Source organism: Bos mutus, chromosome 19 (assembly GCF_027580195.1).
Source record: "Bos mutus isolate GX-2022 chromosome 19, NWIPB_WYAK_1.1, whole genome shotgun sequence".
Lineage (NCBI taxonomy): Eukaryota > Metazoa > Chordata > Mammalia > Artiodactyla > Bovidae > Bos > Bos mutus.
In genome coordinates this window covers 49,192,399-49,216,341 of record NC_091635.1, presented here as the reverse complement: position 1 = coordinate 49,216,341, position 23,943 = coordinate 49,192,399, and the positions used below count along the sequence as shown (strand labels likewise).

General features: G+C 44.3%; 3 protein-coding genes across 21 annotated transcripts in view; 2 read left to right on the top strand and 1 right to left on the bottom strand.

Moving 5' to 3' along the window:
- Nucleotides 1–14,887, bottom strand: part of MYO19 (myosin XIX) — a 43,874-nt gene extending 28,987 nt beyond the window's left edge. The window contains exons 1-3 of one of the 6 annotated variants that reach the window (XM_070390522.1): nucleotides 14,650–14,887; nucleotides 2,667–3,214; nucleotides 1,709–1,862 (exon numbers count right to left, since the gene is read on the bottom strand). In XM_070390522.1, the coding sequence (XP_070246623.1) occupies nucleotides 1,709–1,720 (12 nt within the window). In that variant the 5' untranslated portion in view covers nucleotides 1,721–1,862; nucleotides 2,667–3,214; nucleotides 14,650–14,887. The other 5 variants (XM_070390518.1, XM_070390520.1, XM_070390519.1 and 2 more) reach the window with 5 other exon arrangements.
- Nucleotides 3,374–7,637, top strand: PIGW (phosphatidylinositol glycan anchor biosynthesis class W). Of its 7 annotated transcripts, none has more exons than XM_070390532.1 (4): nucleotides 4,432–4,568; nucleotides 4,732–4,854; nucleotides 5,218–5,328; nucleotides 5,606–7,637. In XM_070390532.1, exon 4 carries the CDS (start codon nucleotides 5,618–5,620, stop codon nucleotides 7,127–7,129), a length of 1,512 nt encoding a protein of 503 aa, XP_070246633.1. In that variant the 5' UTR covers nucleotides 4,432–4,568; nucleotides 4,732–4,854; nucleotides 5,218–5,328; nucleotides 5,606–5,617; the 3' UTR covers nucleotides 7,130–7,637. The 7 variants fall into 7 exon arrangements, with proteins under 7 accessions (XP_070246638.1, XP_070246635.1, XP_070246637.1 ...); XM_070390531.1 differs by having other exon boundaries at nucleotides 5,218–5,359; nucleotides 5,610–7,637; XM_070390534.1 differs by lacking the exons at nucleotides 4,432–4,568; nucleotides 5,218–5,328 and adding an exon at nucleotides 4,024–4,114.
- Nucleotides 14,888–15,023: 136 nt separating the features above from the next.
- Nucleotides 15,024–23,943, top strand: part of GGNBP2 (gametogenetin binding protein 2) — a 33,179-nt gene continuing 24,259 nt past the window's right edge. For 6 of the 8 annotated variants that reach the window (XM_070390530.1, XM_070390529.1, XM_070390526.1 and 3 more), the window contains exons 1-3: nucleotides 15,024–15,187; nucleotides 15,722–15,926; nucleotides 23,313–23,393. In XM_070390530.1, the coding sequence (XP_070246631.1) occupies nucleotides 15,834–15,926; nucleotides 23,313–23,393 (174 nt within the window). In that variant the 5' untranslated portion in view covers nucleotides 15,024–15,187; nucleotides 15,722–15,833. Of the gene's footprint in view, nucleotides 15,188–15,441; nucleotides 15,461–15,721; nucleotides 15,927–23,312; nucleotides 23,394–23,943 lie in introns of those variants that run through there. The other 2 variants (XM_070390525.1, XM_070390524.1) reach the window with 2 other exon arrangements.

The following is a 23,943-nucleotide window of genomic DNA, read 5'->3' as shown; positions in this document are numbered from 1 at the left end:
CGTTGTAATGAACGTGACCTTGAATAAGTCACCTAACTGCTCTGAGCCCTATCTTCAAAATGGGGATATAATGGCATTGGGTATGTAATACTGTATCCTTCTCAAGTACTAAACAAAATTATATGTGTAAAATGCTTAGTATAGTGCTTACTATACAGCAAGAGCGCAACATGGAGCAGCTGCTAGTACAGTTTTGATAAACATGGTTGTTGTTTAGTTGCTAAGTCATGTCTGACTCTTTTGTGACCCCACAGACTGCAGCCTGGCAGACTCCTCTGTTCATAGGATTTCCCAGGCAAGAATACTAGAGTGAGTTGCCATTTCCTTCTCCAGGGGATGTTCCCAACCCAGGGATCGAACTGTCATCTCCTGCATTGCAGGTGGATTCTTTACTGCTGAGCCAACAAGGGAAGCCCTGATAAACATTACTGTTTTTTAAATGAGAAAGAAGTTAAAAATGCACAATAAAAAAGCTCCCTCTGCAAAAAAAAAAAAAAAGCCTGGAGCAGGTAGCTGTGCTGCCTGCTCTCTGGCCTCCAAGCCTGTTTCATGAGCCAAAGGATCAAGAGGTCAAGCAGCAGAGTCTACCAGGGTTCCTTTGAGGCTGGCTGACCTCACATTCAGTTATCTTGTCTTACTTGCCTGGGACTCCACTAGTCCAGGAATCATCTTAAACATCTGCCTTGGCCCAACGGCTGCTGCGGCTGCTGCTAAGTTGCTTCACTCGTGTCCAACTCTGTGCGACCTCATGGACTGTAGCCCACTAGGCTCCTCTGTCCATGGGATTCTCCAAGCAAGAATGCTGGAGTGGGTTGCCATTTCCTTCTCCATGGCCCAATGCCAACACTCAGTAAATAAAAAAATTCAGCTAACACCTGGCATTCTCTCTGGACCAAGAGCTGCAAGTGAAGGATGATATGGGTAGGAGGTGAGGCAGCACAGGGAAGGGTGATTTGGAATCCTGCAGGCCTGGGGCCATAGGAGCCTTTAGCGGCAGAGGCCCACAGTGAAGGGCGGGTTTCACATCCCATTCCCCATGTTCCCTGTGATCCATTCATCAGAATTCTTGTCTATTTCCACATAGGTCATCTTCTCCCACATTTCTGCACAGGCTGACTCTGCCTGGACTGCTTACTTTCCTTCTCCATTTGACTAATTCCTACTCTTTCTTTTTTCTGGCTGAGCCATGTGGCATGCAGGATCTGAGTTCCCCAACCAGGGTTTGAACCAGTGCCCTTTGCGATGGGAGTGCAGAGTCTTAACCACTGGACTGCCAAGGAAGTCCCAACTCTTACTTCTTTAAGGCTCAGCTTTAAAGAACACCTCCTCTTGGAAGCCCCAGGCTTCCAACTTGTCTATACAATTCAGGCTGTGAGGAGCATCTCTCAGGACTCCCTCACAGGTTCAGGCTTGTAAGGTCACCAAAACACTCCAAGGATTCCCTCACCCAGCTTGTCTTACCCATCCTAGGGAAAACAGCTAAAAACCACAACAGGAGAGATTCAAATTAGGTATCAGGAAGAGCTTCTCAGCAACAGACAAAAGGCAGAGAGGTGCCTCTCTGAAGACAGAAAAGAAGAAAGGCCTTTAAAGGGGTCTTTCCCTCCATTCCAGGTCAGGGCAGTGGAAGCATCATTCGGGTAAACGAAAGAGGCCGAGCTGCCTTAGGTACTTGAGGGTCTGGGTTATCTTAGGGTGAGGACTTTACCTGCTGGAGCATCCTGCTTCAGTGTGGTCAGCCAGGATTCTGGGTTGCGGGTACGAGGAATGCTATCCACCTGGTCATGGGGGCACAGGCTGGGGCATGGATCCTGCGAAGGGCTCAGCTCCCAAGGAATCTCTGAGACAAGCCACCCCAGAGCCTGTGGTAGAAGAGAGAAGATAAGGGCCGCATACAGGTGATGAGGGTTTCTCCAAGGTGACTCAGTCCTGCTCCTCCCACCGAGCACCAGGAACTAAAATGAGACCCAGGGCGAGCCTGGGCAGAGAGGAAGACTCTGTCCTGCCCCCTGCCAATTAGGGAATGAAGGAAACTTTTACAAGAGCCTCCAGAGCCTCCTCGGGCTCCTTCAGGGCCAGTTTCACTACAGGGTTTGGGGTGGGGCTGCAAATCTTCTGGGTCAGTGTGCCATGGAGGGTGAGGACACTGGAAAGCAGAGAAGCCTCTCGGGCACACAGAAATATTTCATCTTAGTACAGCCAGTATTCAGTGGGGCAGGAAGGCTGGAGTCAATTCTTGATATTCCAGGAAAGCGGTTGTGTGGGACAGAAACCATAGCTCAGTCTTTCACCTGACCAGCCACCTCACCTTCCCTGCCTGCCTTCACTCCTCATTTGCAAAAGCTACTTTGCAGGGAGCGGCTGTGAAGGTCAATTGGGTGAAAGCACTCTACAAAGTCCAAATTTGAATATTCATTTAGAGGAGAAATATTGTTAGTAAGAAGAATGGATGATCCATTCGGGAGCACTGATTACGTGGAACAGTTCAGTGTCAGCTTTAAGAAGGCCAAGCTTTTGGAGGAGGAGAGTCCATCTGAGAGGGGGGTGTCTTGAGGCTGGGTTTGGGCCAATCTCTGAAAAACTGTGAGTGACTCTTAGAATTTCCCAGGCCCCACACATCCCCAGCAAGGAGGGATGAGGATGAGGGGTGCTGGTAATGGACTGACCTTGGAGGAAAGTTTCTTGAGACTCTGAATACATTGAGCCTTTCAAAGAACTCAGGAATGGGGGACCTCCAAGAAAACAGGAAAAAGGACAATGTAGGCAGAGGAGGGCATCAAGACTGTGGTGGACACATTCACTCTGGACACTGACTGTACCCCATCCAGGCGACAGCTGTGCAGAGGGCTCTGGAGACTCAAGGCCAACGAAGTTCCCTCAATGGAAAGTTCGTCTTAAGAGAAGGGATCAGAGGGGAATACAGCAGATTGTGTAGTTAGAATCCAGAGCCCACAACCCCTCAAAAATGCAGTTCACAGGACCTCTCTAAGCCTTATTCCGTGTTTTCCTTTGCAAAAGGACTACTAATATCCAGACCTCACAAGGCCGAGTTAAGGATCAACGAGCGCTTGGCAAATGTTGGTTATTACGATACGGAGCCCACTTCCTGCCAGAATCAAGTCAGATGGAAGCGGTTTTCTCCAGGTTCCCCGAGCTCTTGTTCCGCGTCGGCTTCGCGATTACCAGCCGAGAATTTCTGAAAAGGGCGTGACCACTGTGGGCAGGAGGGAGACAGGAATGAATAGATGAAAGCCCCTAGGCAGGGCCAGGCAAGTGGCAACCTGATTATCAACTCCTCCCTCCCCCCCGCCCCCTCCCCCAGCCTCCGGGCAGACGAGACTGGCGGGGTAAGGGTCCCGGGAGCCCGGCCGGCCCCGCCCGCAGCTTCCCGGCGGGAACCGGGCACTCCCGGTCCCGGCAAGCTGCCGCCGGGCCCAGGACTGGGATGCCACTCCGGAAACACTGGGCACGGGGACAGTCCGTCCTTCTCGGGAAGGTGGACGTGACCCCCCAGCCAAGGGCGCAGCTGCCTGCACGTCTCCCGGGGCCCCCCTCCCAGGTCTCCAGGAGGGGAAAGGCGCGCAGCGGGAGTGGGACCTCCCTGCACCCCAGGCCGCCCCTGCAGGCACGGTAAGGCGTGACCCCGGAGGGTCCTTGTCCTGGAGCAAAAGGCAGAGAGCCGGGCTTCCTCCTCCTGGGATACGAGAGGGTCAAAACCGAAAGGGCGAAGTGAAGCCCGCGCTCTGGAAAGGGGAAAAGAGGGGCGCCCCCTTCTCCAGCGCCGCGGGGGCCCACTGGCCTCCCCGGTTCCTTCGGGCCCGGCTGCGGGGTGGCACTCACCGGTCCCACGGCCCCCGCCGGCCGGACAGGAAAGACAGACGGGCGGGCCGGGTGAGGGCGGCGGGAAGGGCCTGCGAAGCAGAGGGCGGGCGCCGGCCGGGGAGGCGCCGGGAAGGCTGCGGGCGCCGCGCCTCGGGCCGAGTGGCCGGGAGCCGGCGGGCTCCTCCCCGGGGGCGGGGCGCGCGACAGCCGGGCGCACGTGGCCCGCCCGGGACGCCAGGATCCGGAGCCGAGGACTTGCTCCGGGACTGGGTACTTTAGAGCCCGCGGTGAGGTGCGAGGGAACGGGGACGGACGGAGGGGCCCCGGGGCCCTCGCGGGACTGTGGGTCTCCCAACCGGGAGACCGGGCGCCCTGACGCTCGCCGCGGGGTCTGATGGCCAGTGGTGGGGTGCGGGACCCGTTTCCTCCCGGGCGCCTCTGACAGACCGGCTTGCCAGCGGCCCGGGCCACGGTGTCAGGACCTGGGCTGGCCGAGCCGGAGACCCAGAGGGCCTGAGGCGCGCGGGGAACAGGCGGGGCGTGGGAAACTGGCACCCTCTGGGGCGGGGCCGCGCGGTGGGCGGGGCCTGGGAGCGCGGGCCGCCCCGCCCCATCTCGGCCGGAAGCGCTGCTCGCGAGGCGGAAGTGGCGGGCTTCCGCGCTTCCCGCGGCGGCGGGGGTACCAGCTCTCCAGCCCAGTGACGCGGTGCGCTGAAACCCCAGGAGCACGTGAGGTTTGAGGACCGGTGCGCATGTCTGTTAGGAAAAGAGCTCTTTTTTTAAAGGCCAGCCGGTTCGGATCGGTTTCTTCTCGGGTGGTTGGGTCCCGATAGGCCATCCCTCAAACGTGCATTCTCGGGCTGGTTCTTGTTTGACTGACATGTGTGTTTCCCGTGTGCCGCTTTTCAGACATGGACGTGGGGCGGAGAGGCGTTTTGTAGCCGTTAAAACAATTAACACTAGCATGTATTTACGGTCCCTACTCCTCCGTGATTAGCGTCCGTTCCACTCTACCTACACCTTGTAAAGGAGGTGAGGAGCAAGCAGCCTGGGGAGCTCGGGGGATCCCTGGAGGGTTCGCATTTTGTGCTGGAGGCAGGAGGTTCAGAGAGGCTCGGGACAGAAACTGGGGCCCCCAAATCCAAAGTGTATTTAAGCACCTTCTCTTTCCTCATCCCTCTTCTCCCCCCACATATTGGACTCGAAATCATTAGTTAGGTGTGTTTAATTTTCATTACATTGTTTTCATGACAGTGTACTGTGTTTATTTTTTAGCAATTCTGGGTCTTCCTTGCTGTGGGAGGGCTTTCTCTCTTTGCAGAGTGTAGGGACTACTCTCTCTCTACTTGTGGGTGCGCAGGCTTCTCACTGCAGTGGCTTCTTTTTGTTGTGTAGGGGCTCCAGGACGTATCCGGCTTCAGTGCTTGTGGCCCAGGCCTAGTTGCCCTGTGGCATGTGGAATCTTCTGGGACCTGGGATCGAACCGGTATCCCCTGCACTCTTAAGGTGGACTCCCAACCACTGGACCACCAGGGAAGTCCCAGCTAAAGCTTTTTTTTTTTCCCCCAGCTAAAGCTTTTTAACCAGTAATTTCATTCTATTAGTAGGACATCCTTATCTTCATATATTAGGCTTCTTCCAACAATCCTTGGAGGGGAATCTCAAGTCCTAGATTCTGCTCTGAAATTCAGGAATAAGTAAAATCCAGTCAGGTGCATCTATATGCCAATCCCACAGAAAGGTTGGTTTTCACAAATGCATCCCTTTGCTCTTGTTTTCATAGGAAGAAGAAAAAATGTCTCAAAAGCAGATGAAGGAAGCTTTTGTCAGTAACCAGAATGGAACGAGCGTGCTGGAGATCACCGAGGGCTTGTGCCTGCCTGCACTCTGCATCCTGTGTAGAGGACTCCTGATCATTCTCTCACAGCAATTATGTTCTTCTTTACATAACTCGAGGACTCGATTCTTGGTTGACTTTGCTTTCCTGATAGTTCCCCTGGTCACCACTTTGACCATTTTCTCTTCATTTGTCCTCCTCGAGTATCTTGTTGCAATCATCCTTGGGGCAGGGCTGCTCTATGAAATATACTGCAGAAGAACTTGCTATGCCAGAATGCCTTTCCAGAAAATCTGTGAAAAATTCTTGAAAGTCAGTCTAGAATCAGAACACATTCCAGCCATCTCCTGTTTCCGTGTCGTTAACAGTGCCTTTACTGCTGTAGCCATTTTGGCTGTGGACTTCCCACTATTTCCTAGAAGATATGCCAAAACCGAGCTCTACGGGACAGGAGCAATGGATTATGGAGTAGGGGGCTTTATTTTTGGGTCTGCAATGGTTTCTCCAGAGGTTAGGAGAAAATATACAAAAGGCTCCAGATTCTGTTATCTTACAAAGTCACTGTACTCTCTTTGGCCATTGGTTTTCCTAGGAGTGGGGCGATTAGTTGCTATAAAATCCATAGACTATCAGGAACATTTAACTGAATATGGTGTTCACTGGAACTTTTTCTTCACCTTAATAGCTGTGAAATTGATAACATCACTGCTTTTGATTATTTTCCCCCTAAATAGGTCCTGGATTGTGGCCATCAGCATTACTGCATTATACCAGCTAGCCCTTGATTTTACCCCCCTGAAAAGTTTAATTTTGTATGGCACTGATGGTAGTGGCACAAGGGTTGGTTTATTAAATGCCAACCGAGAAGGAATCATCTCTATCTTGGGGTACGTGGCAGTACACATGGCTGGTGTTCAAACAGGGTTATATGTGCTTAAAAAAAGGTCACATATCAAAGACTGGATAAAAGTAGCATACTGTATTCTATTGACAGCTATTGGCCTCTTCATTTCTCTTTACATAGTTCAGGTAAATGTAGAAGTAGCATCTCGAAGAATGGCCAATTTAGCTTTTTGTATTTGGATAGTTGCTTCTTGCCTGATCCTTCTTAGTAGTTTATTACTGGGTGATATAATTTTGAGTTTTGCCAAATTTGTAATTAAAGAGGCAGCAGTACCATGTTCTTGGAAACTTATCCAGTCACCCACTGCAAATAAAAAGCATTTGGAATCCACAGTCTCTGACCCCAAAAGAAAGGAACCCACTCTCTGTTTAATCACAGCAATGAACAGAAACCAGTTACTTTTTTTCTTGCTGTCAAATGTAACAACTGGTCTAGTCAACCTTTCCATAGATACATTACACAGCAGTACCCCTTGGGCCTTGTGCCTGCTCAATCTCTACATGTTTACCAACTGCTTAATTATATATGTGCTACACTTGCAAGACAAGACAATCAAATTTTGGTGATCAATAGGGTACTATATGTTTTGAGCAATATTATGTTAATGAGGAAGAATAAATATAAAGTGTGAAGAAAATGGGCGTCTGTCAATCCAGGGTTAGTTTCATTCCTGCTTTAACAGTAGTGATGCTTAATACTTTACATGTATGTCAACACTGTAAAATCAATATAGAAGAAACAAAGCCTTGTGACTTGTTAGAATACTTCTAAATTTTAGTTATTTTAAAGAAGCTGTTGTGTTTACAGTTGTGACACTGGAAGATTGGAGGGTAGGAAGGAGGATTTTTTACATTATATCTTTTTGGGGGGGGGGTTGAGAAGCACGAAGGATCTTAGTTCCTTCACCAGGGATTACCTTTGTCCCCTGCAGTGGAAGTGGGGAGTCTTAACCACTGGACTGCCAGGAAAGCCCCTTTTACTTTCTGTCTTGTATCACCTATTACCATTCTGTATTTTCTATTGTATGTATTTTATAATATTTACATTAAAATATCTCAGTTGTGGAACTGTCAACAGTACTGCTCAATTTTAATCTTTAAAAAAGACTCGGTATAAGAAAGCAAATGTTTAAAGTCAAATACTTAAAAGATCACAAAACAGCTAAATGCTCCAAAGAAGAATGTGTTAGTTGCTCAGGTGTCGAACTCTTTTTGACCCCAGGAGCTTGCCAGGCTCTTCTGTCCATGGAATTCTCCAGGCAAGAATATTGGAGTGGGTAGCCATTCCCTTCTGCAGGAGACCTTCCTGAATCAGGGATTGAACTCGGGTCTCTTGCATTGCAGGTGGATTCTTTACCTTCTGAGCCACGAGGGAGGACCCAAATGCCCTAAAGAATATATTGAATTATTTGTTGTGATTTACAAGCTTAATAATTATGAGACAATAGTTTTGCAGTGAGACTCATTTTTTTTAGCCTGCTCTCTGCTAGGGATTGGAGAAGGCAATGGCACCCCATTCCAGTACTCTTGCCTGGAAAATCCCATGGACAGAGAAGCCTGGTGGGCTGCAGTCCATGGGGTTGCTAAGAGTCGGACAGGACTGAGCAACTTCTTTCACTTTTCACTTTCATGCATTCACTTTTCATGCATTGGAGAAGGAATGGCAATCCACTTCAGTGTTCTTGCCTGGAGAATCCCAGCCCACCCAAGCCTGGTAGGCTGCTGTCTACGGGGTCGCACAGAGTCAGAGAGGACGGAAACAACTCAGCAGCAGCAGTTGCTAGTGATGATAAACAAAAGGTTCCTGATATCTTGGAGCTTGCAATCTAATGGGGGAAACACATTAAACTGTTATAAACTGTGCTAAGTCAATGAAATATAGGTTGCCAAAAGTGTCAAATCAAGAACTGACTTTACAGTAGAGTGAAGAAACTTTTCCCCACAGACGGTTAATTTTTTTTTTTTTTTTTGAGCTAGAGTCGATGGGTGGAATGAAGAGTTAGTGTTTGTGTGTCTAGGGAGCAGAGGGTCTGATGCTAGTAAGGGAGAGGGGTCAACAGCAAACATGATTATTGTACTAATGAGTTTAAATTTCTTAAGTTGATGAGGACTAATTTGGTCCTCATCAACTTAAAAAATTCTTCAACCAGTAATGCTGAAGAAGCTGAAGTTGAATGGTTCTATGAAGACCTACAAGACCTTTTAGAACTAACACCCAAAAAAGATGTCCTTTTCATTATAGGGGACTGGAATGCAAAAGTAGGAAGTCAAGAAACACCTGGAGTAACAGGCAAATTTGGCCTTGGAATAGGAAAGAAGCAGGGCAAAGAGTAAGAGAGTTTTGCCAAGAAAATGCACTGGTCATAGCAAATACCCTCTTCCAACAACACAAGAGAAGACTCTACACATGGACATCACCAGATGGTCAACACCGAAATCAGATTGATTATATTCTTTGCAGCCAAAGATGGAGAAGCTCTATACAGTCAACAAAATCAAGACCAGGAGCTGACTGTGGCTCAGATCATGAACTCCTTATTGCCAAATTCAGACTGAAATTGAAGAAAGAAGGGAAAATTACTAGACCATTCAGGTATGACCTAAATCAAATCCTTTATACAGTGGAAGTGAGAAATAGATTTAAGGGACTAGATCTGCTACATAGAGTGCCTGATGAACTATGGAATGAGGTCCATGACATTGTACAGGAGACAGGGATCAAGACCATCCCCATGGAAAAGAAATGCAAAAAAGCAAAATGGCTGTCTGGGGAGGCCTTATAAATAGCTGTGAAAAGAAGAGAAGCGAAAAGCAAAGGAGAAAAGGAAAGATATAAGCATCTGAATGCAGAGTTCCAAAGAATAGCAAGAAGAGATAAGAAAGCCTTCTTCAGAGATCAATGCCAAGAAATAGAGGAAAACAACAGAATGGGAAAGACTAGAGATCTCTTCAAGAAAATTAGAGATACCGAGGGGACATTTCATGCAAAGACGGGCGCAGTAAAGGACAGAAATGGTATGGACCTAACAGAAGCAGAAGATATTAAGAAGAGGTGGCAAAAATACACAGAAGAACTGTACAAAAAAGATCTTCACGACCCAGATAATCACGATGGTGTGATCGCTCACCTAGAGCCAGATATCCTGGAATGTGAAGTCCAGTGGGCCTTAGAAAGCATCACTATGAACAAAGCTAGTGGAGGTGATGGAATTCCAGTTGAGCTATTCCAAATACTGAAAGATGATGCTGTGAAAGTGCTGCACTCAATATGCCAGCAAATTTGGAAAACTCAGCAGTGGCCACAGGACTGGAAAAGGTCAGTTTTCATTCCAATCCCAAAGAAAGGCAATGCCAAAGAATGCTCAAACTACCGCACAATTGCACTCATCTCACGTGTTAGTAAAGTAATGCTCAAAATTCTCCAAGCCAGGCTTCAGCAATATGTGAACCGTGAACTTCCAGATGTTCAAGCTGGTTTTAGAAAAGGCAGAGGAACCAGAGACCAAATTGCCAACATCTGCTGGATCATGAGAAAAGCAAGAGAGTTCCAGAAAAACATCTATTTCTGCTTTATTGACTATGCCAAAGCCTTTGACTGTGTGGATCACAAGAAACTGTGGAAAATTCTGAAAGAGATTGAGAATACCAGACCACCTGATCTGCCTCTTGAGAAATTTGTATGCAGGTCAGGAAGCAACAGTTAGAACTGGACATGGAACAACAGACTGGTTCCACATAGGAAAAGGAGTACGTCAAGGCTGTATATTATCACCCTGCTTATTTAACTTATATGCAGAGTACATCATGAGAAACGCTGGGCTGGAAGAAGCACAAGCTGGAATCAAGATTGCCAGGAGAAATATCAATAACCTCAGATATGTAGATGACACCATCCTTATGGCAGAAAGTGAAGAGGAACTAAAAAGCCTCTTGATGAAGGTGAAAGAGGAGAGTGAAAAAGTTGGCTTAAAACTCAATATTCAGAAAACGAAGATCATGACATCTGGTCCCATCACTTCATGGGAAATAGATGGAGAAACAGTGGAAACAGCGTCAGACTTTATTTTTGGGGGCTCCAAAATCACTGCAGATGGTGACTGCAGCCATGAAATTAAAAGACGCTTACTCCTTGGAAGAATAGTTATGACCAACCCAGATAGCATATTCAAAAGCAGAGACATTTCTTTGCCAACAAAGGTCCATCTAGTCAAGGCTATGGTTTTTCCTGTGGCCATGTATGGATGTGAGAGTTGGACTGTGAAGAAAGCTGAGTGCCGAAGAATTGATGCTTTTTGAACTGTGGTGTTGGAGAAGACTCTTGAGAGTCCCTCGGACTGCAAGGAGATCCAACCAGTCCATTCTGAAGGAGATCAGCCCTGGGATTTCTTTGGAAGGACTGATGCTAAAGCTGAAACTCCAGTACTTTGGCTACCTCATGCGAAGAGTTGACTCATTGGAAAGGACTCTGTTGCTGGGAGGGATTGGGGGCAGAAGGGGACGACAGAGGATGAGATGGCTGGATGGCATCACTGACTCAATAGATTTGAGTCTGAGTGAACTCTGGGAGTTTGTGATGGACAGGGAGACCTGGAGTGCAGCGATTCATGGGGTCGCAGTCGGACACGACTGAGCGACTAAACTGAACTGAACTGAATTTAGTGCTTCAGATCAGATCAGATCAGTCGCTCAGTGCTTAGGTAGCATTTTATCCTTGCTAACTACAGTTATATTTGGAGGTAATCTATTGAAAGAAATTTCCCCCTCAAAAAAGTCAACATATTGAATAGTTATGTTGCTATAAAAACAAAAGATTAGATTTTATTTCTGATTAATAAGGAAGACTTGAAATTTAACCAAGATTGTAGTATGTAAATTAAGCAGAGAAGGCGATGGCACCCCACTCCAGTACTCTTGCCTGGAAAATCCCATGGATGGAGGAGCCTGGTAGGCTGCAGTCCATGGGGTCGCTAAAAGTCGGAGACGACCGAGCGACTTCACTTTCACCTTTCACTTCCATGCATTGGAGAAGGAAATGGCAACCCACTCCGGTGTTCTTGCCTGGAGAATCCCAGGGACAGGGGACCCTGGTGGGCTGCCGTCTATGGGGTCGCACAGAGTCGGACGCAACTGAAGCGACGCAGCAGCAGCAGCAATGGTAACTGGTTTTCCTGCCGTGTCACAGTACTAATATCCTACAATTGACCTGTTCAAAGCATTTTAGGAGGGCTGAGAGGCTCTAACCATATTGTTCTCACTAAAAGAGTAATTTTAAAAGTATTTGGTGACTTAATGACCATGTGTCTAATTGGTCTGCTGCTTCTTGTCCCAGGTCTTAAATATCTTTCAGTAAGTCTGTCTCCCAATTATAGATACTGAATCATAACTAAGAACAAAATGTACTATATGTTTTTTCCACCTCCAATTAGGAAAGTCATGGAAGAGAAAGTTAATGAAATTACATTCATAAAAAATAACAAAGTAAACCAATCTGATTTGATTTTACTTTACAGAAGAGAAAGAGATCATTAAATAAATATTTACTAAGTTCCAATGTGCTAGATACGGGTGCTGGGGAAACAACAGAAAATAACACCCTGCCCTAATGTGGCTTCTATTTTAACTTGTGGACATTATTTTTCCTTTACAAATTTCTTTTAGTGGGGAAAATCTGTCCCTATTTTTGACAGATATAATAGAACTTCCCACTGTCAGGTCACGAAAAAGAAAACCCAATTCACAAATACTCAGATCTGGACAACTGTGGTAAATTAAGTAATAAGATTTTGCTGTTGATTTTACTACCACATAAAACAATGAGGTTATTATAGTGAAAACAACAGTAGGTATTTTAATCTTCAACTATCAATTTTTGAGGAGAGAAGTGAGGGACAAAGAAGAGAGAATATAATCTAGTTTAGGACTTATTTGTGACCTTCGGAAAGTGACTCATTCCCATGACTTTAATTTTACACTATTATAAACTGGGGATGTCTACTACATATGTATTAATAGTTTTGTGTTCAGTAGATGACAATGTTTCATTTTTATTGAGCACCTTGTCCAATATGTTGTGTAAATTATATAAGAACATACTTTGCTCCCTAGGAATTCCTCTATGAACACAGGAATATAAGGAACAAATCAGTATCCTTTATTGCTTTTAAACCCAGGTAGCTTGGAGACTAGTCATATCTCATCATGTCTGAGTTTTGCCCTTGGCTTCTCACACATCGTGGACCTGCCAAAGAAGAAAAAGAATGGTATTTTTATGGAGAATGTGATATGATATCGCATCTCCATCGCACCAACTGTTCCTTATGAGGTACCAGCAAAAGGTCTTCTGTTGTTAACTGCCTTTAAAAATTTTCAGCTTTGCCCTTCACAATGCCAGTATTGAAATTTAAAAAGGCAACAACTGGCTCTTTTAAAAATGCAATCGTTTTATCAAAGATAAGCTCTCTGAAGGCAGATCCTTAGTCATGAAACATTTGCTGTAGCACTAAATACATTTGCTTCAGCTAAATATAGCTGCAGACCAATAGTGAAAAAAATGAATGCCTGCTCTAAACTGAAGAAGATACAAGGTTAAAAATTCTAAAAAGTTGTTTTGCAGTGAAGTAATTTGCTAAGCATTTTCCCCTCAAATGTTGATTTTGTCTTATTTGTAGCACCCAGGGACCTCCCTGAGAAAGAGCAATTTATCAAGTATATTAACTCTTTAGCCTTATAAGAAGTCCATTATTAAATAGTATGTGAAACATTGTCCAAAAATACTACACGGTGTGCTCGGTGGATCTAGAAGACAAATCCAAATCATGGGAAGTAATCTCAGATGGAAAGACATTGCTGTAGTCTCCTCATTTTAAGTTTTATATCTGGGTTTTAATGCCTTTTTTTAAACTTATAAACCCCCAAGGTGAATACTCTTTGCTAGTACCCAGTGTGTACTCAGTCATGAAAGTTATTAAAATTAGCACCTATACATTGAACTTATATTTTCAATGCCCTTTACCAACCATCATCCAAAGAAAGTTTGAAAGGTATACCATAGGTACATTAATTGACAGTCGTTATAGGAGCACTTTCAGATTTTAGAAGCCACCTTATTCTTTTTCCTTAGGGGTGTTTTACATAAAACACAAGATTCTCTAAAACTGTCCATATTTTGGCTATGTAGTCTAATTTGTCAGAACTTAATGCAATCCTATATGCCTACTGAATTTAAGCTAAAGACCACACACTCTTCTGCTCTCCTAACATGGCTAAGGACATAAATACTTACTGGATAATCACACCTTTGGGACTGAACAATGGTTCTTCCAGTTTATTATGTCACCTACCCTAACAGTGACCACACAATGTCATAAGTCAACATGGCTAAGGGGTTGCATGCACTATGGGTTTTTTTGTTGCGAATCTCTAAGACTTAATGTGATGACCAAAATACTTTTTAAAGTCAGTATCACAGCTCTAGCCTATTCTACCAGGAAATACAGATCACCAGGATTAGTTAGTTGTAAGAGCATCCGATGGAGTGAGTCTTAAAATCGTCAAGACTTTTCACAGGCAAAAAAATATTCCCGACAACTATATTGGCTTTACAAACAGGACTCTAACGCCTCCAAGGTAAGAACCGAGTATACCATGGCACGCAGTGTGTGCATGAATTTGTCTTGACGGTAGCTCTGATTCTCGGAAGAGGGTCAGAGGGAAGGGCCTTTGGCCAGCACCAGCACTTTGCCCGAGGGATCTGTTGTCCTTTCTGAGTGTCTAGGTTAATATTAACCGGACCCAATAAGTTTCTCTGCCCAGGACGCGTACACAAGCCACTACCGGCACAGTGTAACAACAACAAAAAACTGTCAGCACTTAATGTATTTTCTGCCCCTGTCGGAGGGATCTCAACCTGAGTCTGGGAAGCGGCTAGCTTCTGAAGAACCAGGGCGTCAGGGAAAGCGGCGTCAAGGGCCTGGAAACCCAGCCTAGTCTGTCGTTCAGTCCCCAGATGCACGTCTCCCCTCCGCCGACTCCCACCTTTTGCTCTCACTGGTTTTGAAAAGTCTCGGCTCCCCCCTGACTTCACTTACCCAAGTCCTCACTGGGCCCCGACTCTCGGCGGAGTCCCCTCGGCTCCGCTCCCTTCTACCCTCCGCCCTCGGGAGGGCGGTTCCCGGGCCCCACACAGCGGAGGACTGAGGGGAGGCCTACTCACCCCTCCTAACAGCCCTATTTCGGGTTTATTTGAGTAGCTAGACTCCCGGGAGGGCGCAGGTCACGCGTCAGGAGGCTGCCGGGGGAGCACCCCACCCCCTCCGCCAGGGTTTCGAAAGGGGCGATCCTGGAGCGCGCCTGGAGTCTCGCGAGAGGAGGCGGGGCCCCGCCCGGCTCGCTCGGCCCCGCCCCGCCCCACCCTCCCCACGTCCCCCCCACCCTCCCTCCCCCACTCCCCCGTGGCGCGAGCGGCTGACTGAGCCTGGAGAGGAAACGGCATTCTGAGCCGCGCTCCCGCCCAGGCCGGCCCCGACGCGGGCCTCGTCAGCCGGTAACGGGGAGCCGAGGTGGGGGGTCAGGGAGGCGACCACGCAAGCGGTGAAGGTCAGAAGCGGGAGGCCTCCTCCGAGAAGGGTGAGGAGGGGAGGGTCTGTGCCTCCCCCGCGGACTCCGCAGAGCTGAGGCGGGGTCGACCCCTCCCAGGGGCGGGGTCGCGCTGGGCAACTGCAGCCCAGGGGACTGATGGGGCGGGGCCCGCCCTTAAAGGGGGAGAAGGGGTCAGCTGTGTGTGGGGGGTGGGCTGAGGGCTCCTGGGCGGCGGGCCGTGGGCTGAGGAGCGGAAGCTGGGGGTGGCGTCCTAGACCCGGGACTCCGCTGACCCGCTGGGGGAAGCCCCGGAGCCGCCAGGTCCCTTCCGCCTCTCCTTTGGACCCTGACTGGAGGCCGGCGGGCTGGGTCGGGGGGGGGGGTAGGGAGAACGGCGCGAGGGGGCGGGTCCCCGCGCTGCTCGCCGCTGATTGGTTGAGCGCGTGTGGAATCGGGTGATGGGAAACGCAGCCCAGCTCTCCCGTCCCCTCCTGCTGCTCTCCCTCTCCCCCCGCCTCCTCCCCGTGGCGAATGTGCTGCGCGGCGGCGGGTGCTTACGCTCGCGGGGTTTGGCTGTTGCAGGCAGGAGCTGGGAGGAGGCGGCAGCGGCAGCGGCAGGAGCGGCGGCGGCAGCAGCAGCAGCAGCAGCAGCTGGGAGGAGGTGGTGACGGTGGCAACGGCAGCGTCAGGGACGATGGCGCGACTGGTGGCTGTGTGCAGGGACGGGGAGGAGGAATTCCCCTTCGAGAGGAGGCAGATTCCCCTCTACATAGACGACACCCTCACGGTGAGCGGGCCGGGCCGGGCCGGGCTCGCCGCTCCCCTGGCAGCTGTTTCCCCTCCTCCCCCTCCCCCAGGCCGAGCGCTGCGCACTGGAGAAAAGAGTGTGTTGCAACTCCTAGGCGAGGCCTTCTCTCCGGCAGGCCCCACAAACTCGCCTTTGCAGTGGGTCGTTTGGTAACGTCCGCGGGCCCCTAGGTTGGCGCTCCACCCGCACTGAGAGCCCCTCTCTCCGGCTCTTACTCCTCCTTTGCCGCTCTCTTCCTTCACCCTTTCCCTTTCGGAGATGGTGCTTTTACCCAAAGCACGCTCCTCGGAGAGGGGCTGAAGGATCTCGGGCGTCCAGGGCCTATTCCTTACAGAAACCACCTACCCTCGGGGAGGCTTAATTATCTGGAAATGTCGCAGCTGCACTGCTACCTGTCTATTTTCTAGCTTAATACTACAGCTCTCACTCCATAAAGCATAATTACGGAGGGCAGGGTGACATGCTCTTGTACAGGAAAGATCCCACTAAAAGGATCTGATTTCGCTAGAGTCTCAATATGCCTAGTCCATTAAAACTGTTGGAAATGATTGTATTGCGAGGCCATGACTCTTCAAAACGGGCTTTCTTGGTATTAATGATTATTGAATTTACAGGTAGCTTTTCCTAAAGAAGCCACAATATTGAATGTGTAAGGGCATTATAAAAGGCTGATGGCTCATCTTGAATGTCAAAACCCAGTTCTGAGTAGTTTTCCTTTTTTAGAGTTGATGGTGGTACAGCATTACAGACCCTCTGCCCTGGGTTGCTGTAGTGTTTCCTTTAGAAGGAAATGGCAGAAATTTGAATCTGAACAGGAAATGAGTGCAGTCGCTTATCACAATTTCTTAAGAAATGAAATGGACCTTTTCTGAGAATCTTGAAATGTGCATTTTGATGATGCTGAAGCTTTGGATTATACATTTGCGTTTTGATAAGGTGTTAACTAAGTGTCTTCATCATACCGCCTTTGCCTTTTTTCCTTTTCAAAGGTGGTTGGTGTGTTTTGCTCCTGAATTTCTTTTTTGCAAATACCTACTGAACTTTTTTCAAATTTTGTGTAAAATGCAAGTCATTGTAGAGATGTCACTCTATGCCTTTCTGTTTGCCAGTCTCAATTAAGACTTGATTGAGCTGCAGTACCTTTAAAAAGCATTAGAAGAGCTATTGAATGACTTAATTTGTTAGAACTTTTTAAGTGAAAGCATCTATAATTACCTAAGTGCATTTTTCTTTTTTCATGGAAAAAGAATAATTGGGCTCACATAAGGTACATAGACTTTGTGTTTCATTAGAAAGTGTACTTGTATGCTTTGGTCATGATTACTGCACCTTTTGCATTAAAAGTATAATGGACTTGTATTTTAAAAAGTTTTTTAAAAAATTAGCACTCTGATCAAATTAAATGAAGGATTTCTCAATTTGAAAATTAATATGAGTTCATTTATTGGTAATTTTCTTTCTTCTCTCTCCCTCCAACACAGATACTTTTCTAGAGCTTATAGTTTGGTATCAACCTTTTGTGTTTATTGTCCTAGATAATCTTTGAAGTTAAAAAAAATTTGGATGTAAGGTTACTATTGAGTGTACACTATCAAAACAGGGGAAATCAACCTAAGATTTGAGTATTTACAAAAATTTAAGACACTTATGAGTCTCTTCTTATGTTCACAGAGTCACCTTTAATATGGACGTGGCATTGATATATCCATTAAATAGTTTTTTAAAATAGGCAACTTTGGGGTGTTCTTAAACTCTCTTCTGAATGAATTTCCAAAATTTTCCTTAGAAAAAGATGTAACCTGCACTGTGATTTATTATTGTTACTTCTCTAGGGAAGTTGGGATTGGACTGACCTGGCAATAGAGTTTTGCTTTTATTGTATGGTGGACTTGTGACCCAGGCAAATAAAATTTAGGCTTGCTTAATTTAAGTATCTTAAGCAGCATCTTATTTTTTTATGTATCTTTACTCTGGAAAGGTTTTTATCACTAGGAAATGAGTGGGACTCTTCATTGCTTTGTTATGGAACTTACATATGTCACTGAATGCTGGTTTGTGTAAAATCTTGTCAAGTGTCCATTATATTTAGGGAAACAAGTTTCTTTCAGAACTGTTCTACCAGACAATACTTAAAGGAAGAGTGTAGAACAAACACCTGTTGAGGAAGAGGGAGGAAGCAAGCTTGCAACAGAGGGTTATGCTCAGCACTGGGTCCTTGATAGTTTGATGACATTGTATCCCTGAAGGTAACTTTTGGTTTGATCTTTGTTCCTAGACTCCATAGGTAATCCTCTGAGGAAACATTGTGTGATTATTTCAAATCTTAGAACCTTGTTAACTTCTAGGTGTTAAGTCTAGTTACAATGTTTACAGTCAGTTACAAATGTTTATCCTTGCAGAAGCCAAAAGCTCTAGCCTGGGGTAAACTAGCGATTTTAAGTTGGATTTGTAAAATGAAATTAACAAGCTTGTAGATGAGGAAGTAGCCTCCTCTTTTATGTGGTATGTTGCAGCCACATTTAAAAGACTCATGGCAGTTCATTGGATTTGAGTACTTGAGTACAGTGCTGATATAGGTGTGTTTGAGAAAAATCCCAAGTAAGTAAACTGGTGGAATATTTAGGAAAATGGTATGCTGTGTAGCTAAAATGCTTTTCAGTGTTATTAGAATTATAGAATAGCAGATAGACAGAATACAGATTTTATTTTAAAGACATCTTTGAAGAATTGGGGCTTCCCTAGTGGCTTAGATGGTAAAGAATCTGCCTGCAATGCAGGAGACCCAGATTTGATCCCTGGGTCGGGAAGATCCCCTGGAGAAGGATATGGCACCCCACTCCAGTATTCTTGCCTAGATAATTCTATGGACAGAGGAGCCCAGTGGGCTACAGTCTATGGGGTTGCGGACAAGACTGAGCGGCTAACACACTTTCTTTGAAGAATTACCGTTTTTAAAGTATTTTTAGAAGGAATTAATAGTCAGAATATATACTCCTTATAATATAATCTTGAAAAATAGTTGCAAAACAAAACAAATTATCCTTTACCCTGCTTCCCAGAGATAGCTGAGATTATAGAGCAGCATTTCATGTAGTTCCCGTCATAGAAACATACAGATTCAGAGTTGAGATATGTCATCTTCTGTAACACTTCCTATCTTGCTGCTTCTCACTGAATGTAATATTAAGAACATTTTCTTTTGTTATTCTTAAGCAGTGTTAATGGCCTTGCAATACTTTGTTGTATGACATTCCAGGATGTAATCATTCCTCCTTTGTTGGACTTAGAGGTAGTCCTAGTTTTTGCTATGAATAACATTCTTAATATGAATTATGCATAAATAATGCATTGTTTGCATTAACAATTTTTTCTGGCTTTTCAAAGGAAAATTAGTGGATCAAAGGATAAAAATCTTCTATAAAATTCTTGATACATACTGTCAAGTTACTACAATGTGGAACACAGTTTACCCTCCTAATTCAAACCAATCTAAATGGACTAGAAGCTCTGATAAGGGTTTTTGAGACTTTAAAAAGATGAAAAATGTAGTGTGTCCTTTTGAGGATTAGGTAGTTAGCATCAGTTAGAAGTTTAGTATTGTTTGCTTAAAAAAAAAACAAAAAACCCCAAACTTAGATCTTTATTTATTTATTTTATATTTTAAGCTAGGCCATGTGTGTCATGGCATGAGGGATCTTAGTTCCCTGACCAGGGATTGAACCCATGCCCCCTGCATTGGGAGCTCAGAGTCTTAACCACTGGCCCACCAGGGAAATTCACCTGTTTTCAATTCTTGATTAAGTTTTTAATTTACCAAAGGTGATAGATGTTACAGATGGCTGTGAAGATGAAGAAGTAAAAAAGTAAAACTAAAGGGACAGGGATTTTTAATAAATACAAACAGTATTGTTGGATTAGAGCTTGTGAGAATACGCTAGGAACAGATTATTTGTGGTCAGAAGAAACCAGGACAGGTACTTAAGAGTGAAAGTGGGTAATGGATTCAATAAACTTTATAAAGCAGTAATTGCAGGACAATGACTTGTTCTATTTTTGGCAAGCCTAGGGATAGGCAACCTCATCATGAAGCCAGACATTAATGATTCCTCTGTGAGACCACACCTGAAGTACTTTACGTGACTCTTCCTTTGGGTAACCTAGGATCTGAAGAATAAGTCAGGGAAGTGATTTTATTTTATTTTATTTTTTTTTTTAGGGAAGTGATTTTAAAGAATGAGGAAAAATAGTTCCACTGTCCTCTTACCTTTCTCTTTTTATTTTTTCCCTTTTTCTTATTTTGTTGTCATCATTGAAGAGCATATAGTGATTGGCCAGTAAACAGCAAAGTAAAAAGCCATTGTTGAAAGGGAAAGGCAAGGACAATAATTATTTAGTGTGAGCGTGGAGTTTCTAATTGGGGCGGTATTGGATATGTGTGTGAGTGTGTGCATGCCTGCTCAGGAGCCCAGTTGTGTATGTACAAGGGAAAATTTAGTATTATTCAAGCCAGTGAAACACAGGAAAGACACAGTAATATACTTGATCTTTACATTTGTCTGTACTAGTTAGGTAAAAATGAAATGGTTGGAAATGAGGGTTCTGTTTCAAACATTTTAACCTTGTTCTTTATTGACTTTTTAAAAAGGATTCGAGAATTAGGTATTATTCATTAAATTTTATTTATTTATTTATGGCTATGCTGGGTCTTCATTGCTGCATGGGCTTTTCTCTAGTTGTGGCCAGCTGGGGCTACTTTTTGTTGTAGTGTGCAAGCTTCTTATTGCGGTGGCTTCTCTTGCTTACGGAGCACACACCGTAGGGTGCGTGGTCCTTAGCGTTACGGCTCCCAGGCTCTAGAGCATGGGGTCAGTAGTTGTGGCATGCAGGCTTCGTTGCCCTGAGGCTTGATCCTTCTGGATCAGGGATTGAACCCGTGTCTCCTGCATTGGAAGCCGGATTCTTTATCACAGGGAAGCCCCTATTAAATTTTATAAACATATATATTTTAAAGGTCAGCTGGTGGATTTTAAGATACAGGTGTGCACTCAGTCCTCTGCTTTAATTATTAAAACAATAAAGTACAGCTGATCAGAATAAAAATGATTTACTTATACAGAGTCAGAATTTAGGATTTCACCTATGAACTGGAGAGACATTGATTTGGTAAATTGAATAACTTTGATTTTAAAATAGTATAGGTAATTGTCTCAGTTGTTTTTTGTTTAATGGTGGCAATTAATATGTAGTGAAATGATGTATATATGGATCAAGCAAGTGAAAATGTAAATCAAAGTATTAGTTGTTTAAATGGTAGATTGGAGTGACTTGCAGTGTTCTAGTGAGTTACATGGTTTATTTTGTACCTTTTTTTATGACTTGATGAGTTAAATTTATTTGTGTTTTAAACCATGTAGTGACTCCAGAGAACATGTGAGTTAATTGTACTGTTCTTTTTTCAGTTTTTATGGGCCAGGATTTCTAATACCAGGATTGTTGAGACTAGTAACCAATTTTATTTTGTATTGTTGGCAAAGTTAATATATGACAGTGCTCAGAACCATGGCTAGTATACATAAAGCTACGTTAAATGTCTTTATTATTACTACCATCAGTCTTTGGGGATAAGACACCAAAAACTGGTGACAAGTTGGTTAGCCTAAAAATTGGGTAATTGATCCTAAAACCATGAGCTATGGACATGCAGTCTATATGTATGGAAGAAGAAACTTCCAACATAGTAAAAGCTATTGAGGTGGAAGCATGAGCATATCTCTGAACTTGATATAATAAATATAGAATTGGAAACAAGGAACACTAGCTCTTTCCCTGGTAATAAGTGGTATATGTGTGTTACAATACATTTGGGAAAGTCATCTATCTTTTCACCTAGAGATAGCCACATCTGTAGGAAAATATACACATGAAAATTTGAATCATATTGTACATGCAGTTTTTGGTTCTGTGAAATAAACGCAAGTCCTCTGGATTGTTGAATAGGTGTTTGCATCCATCCTTAGTATCTACTTGCCTTTCTAGCACACATATCCAGTAGTCCCCTCTTCACAAATCAAGAAAAGGTCATATATCTGTTGTTTATACTGGCCTTGATTGTTTCGTCCTCTGTTTACTGTTAGAACAAGCATGTGTTTAGGTTCTCATTTCTGATGTGGAGGGAAAGAGTGGTCACTTGGTTAAAGAAGCAGGTCTTTGTGACGCTGGTTGGTGAAGGGAGGAGTCTTTTTAAGATCCCGTTCAGCTGAGTGGGTTTTTTAGCTTTTTAGTTTTTGCCTCAAATGGTGTCTTGGTCTTGACTTCACTCTTTGAGCGTGTAGGAGTTTGTGGCCCTTGTCACCTGGAAATAGAAGTTTGTCCTCGCGTAGTATGTTTGATACACTTAACAATGCTTTAGTTAAGATATAAATGTGTTACTTTATTCCATTGTTTTGAAGGCATACTTTTTTCATATTCAACATCTCTAAAATTGGGATACTTCTTTCATTTGGTGACATCTTCCAGTTACAATGGTTCTTTCCTAGTGGTACATAACCTAGTGGTGTCTAGTGGTGCGTAAGGTACTCCTTAAAATTAGTGTGTCACACATCAGTGAAATGTGGTGATTAGTGATTCCCGTTGTCTGACATCCCGAAACAGCCTTAAGCTTTATGTGTCTCTCATCCTCTGCAATGAATTTTGAGAACTGAATAAATATTTCAGTGTATTTTTTTCTGTTCATGATTAGAGCCAGCATTCGCTATGTGTTGGGTATTATTCTGAGTGTGTATCTGTGTGTGTGTGTATATGTGAAGTGAAGTCATTACATATATAGTCGTATATGTCTATATAGTTATTTACGTGATAAGATTTACTGTATTTTGGAGCTGTGAGGACTAACTGAAAATGTCAGGATTCTTAATGTAAGATATCAGGTTATTTCACTTACTAAGTGCTTTCATTAGCTACTACAACACACATTTTTAAATATAAGTTTTAAATATAAGTCACAACCCGTTCTATAAGAGATACTAAAAGTTACTGCTTAATCTCATTTTACAAATAAGGAAGCTGAAAATCAGACTTGTTAAGTAACTTGCCCAGAATTATGACATAAATTGTAAATTATAATAGAAGTGCATTTGAATTCAGGTCTGCCTGAATTCAGTGCCCTTGCTTCTAATGACTATACCATTTCTGGCTTTAGAAACTGTAATTTGGATTTTTTTTTTTTTTTAACTTTTTGATGGAGGTGGGAGGGAGCAAATCTGGCTTTAGGGGAGTCTATTTTTGTCCTAGGATATTATAAAATAGTCTGTATCAATGCTTTCAAAGAAGGCAAAATAATTGATTTATATTCTTTTATATATTAAGATGGTGATGGAATTTCCTGACAATGTGTTAAATCTTGATGGGCATCAAAATAATGGTACACAGCTGAAGCAGTTCATTCAGGTAAGTTTTAAAAATTAATGTTGTAAATGGCTTGTGTGTGCATGAACATGTGTGTGTATGTGTGTGTTTTAAGGAGTCAGAGATGTGAGCAGTCATTTTATCTTACCTAGGGCTCTCTAGGTCGTAAGGTTCAGTGTGGTTGTTTTCTTTTACTGTTGCTCCAGTTACATTTACATCCCTGTGATGCGAAAGCTTTGGTGGTGGTTGGTGTGTTACCATTTTACATGTCCGTAAGGCATTAGTTTCACTGGTTTAATTTTAAATTTAATTTCCCTGTTTTTAAAGGATAGGACAGACAACTTTTCTTTGAGAACTTTGTTATTTTCTGTAATTGTTTTCTTTGGTTTAAAAAAAAAACTTTGTATTGTGAATTTTCTGATTTTTATTTAATTCTTTTTTAAATTTTATTTTATTTTTTTATGGAAGTATAGTTGATATACAATGTCATGCTAATTTTTGCTGTACAGCAGAGTGACTAGTTGTACACATGTATGCATTCTTTACATTCTTTTCCTTTGTGGTTTATCCCAGAAGATTGGCTATAGTTCCC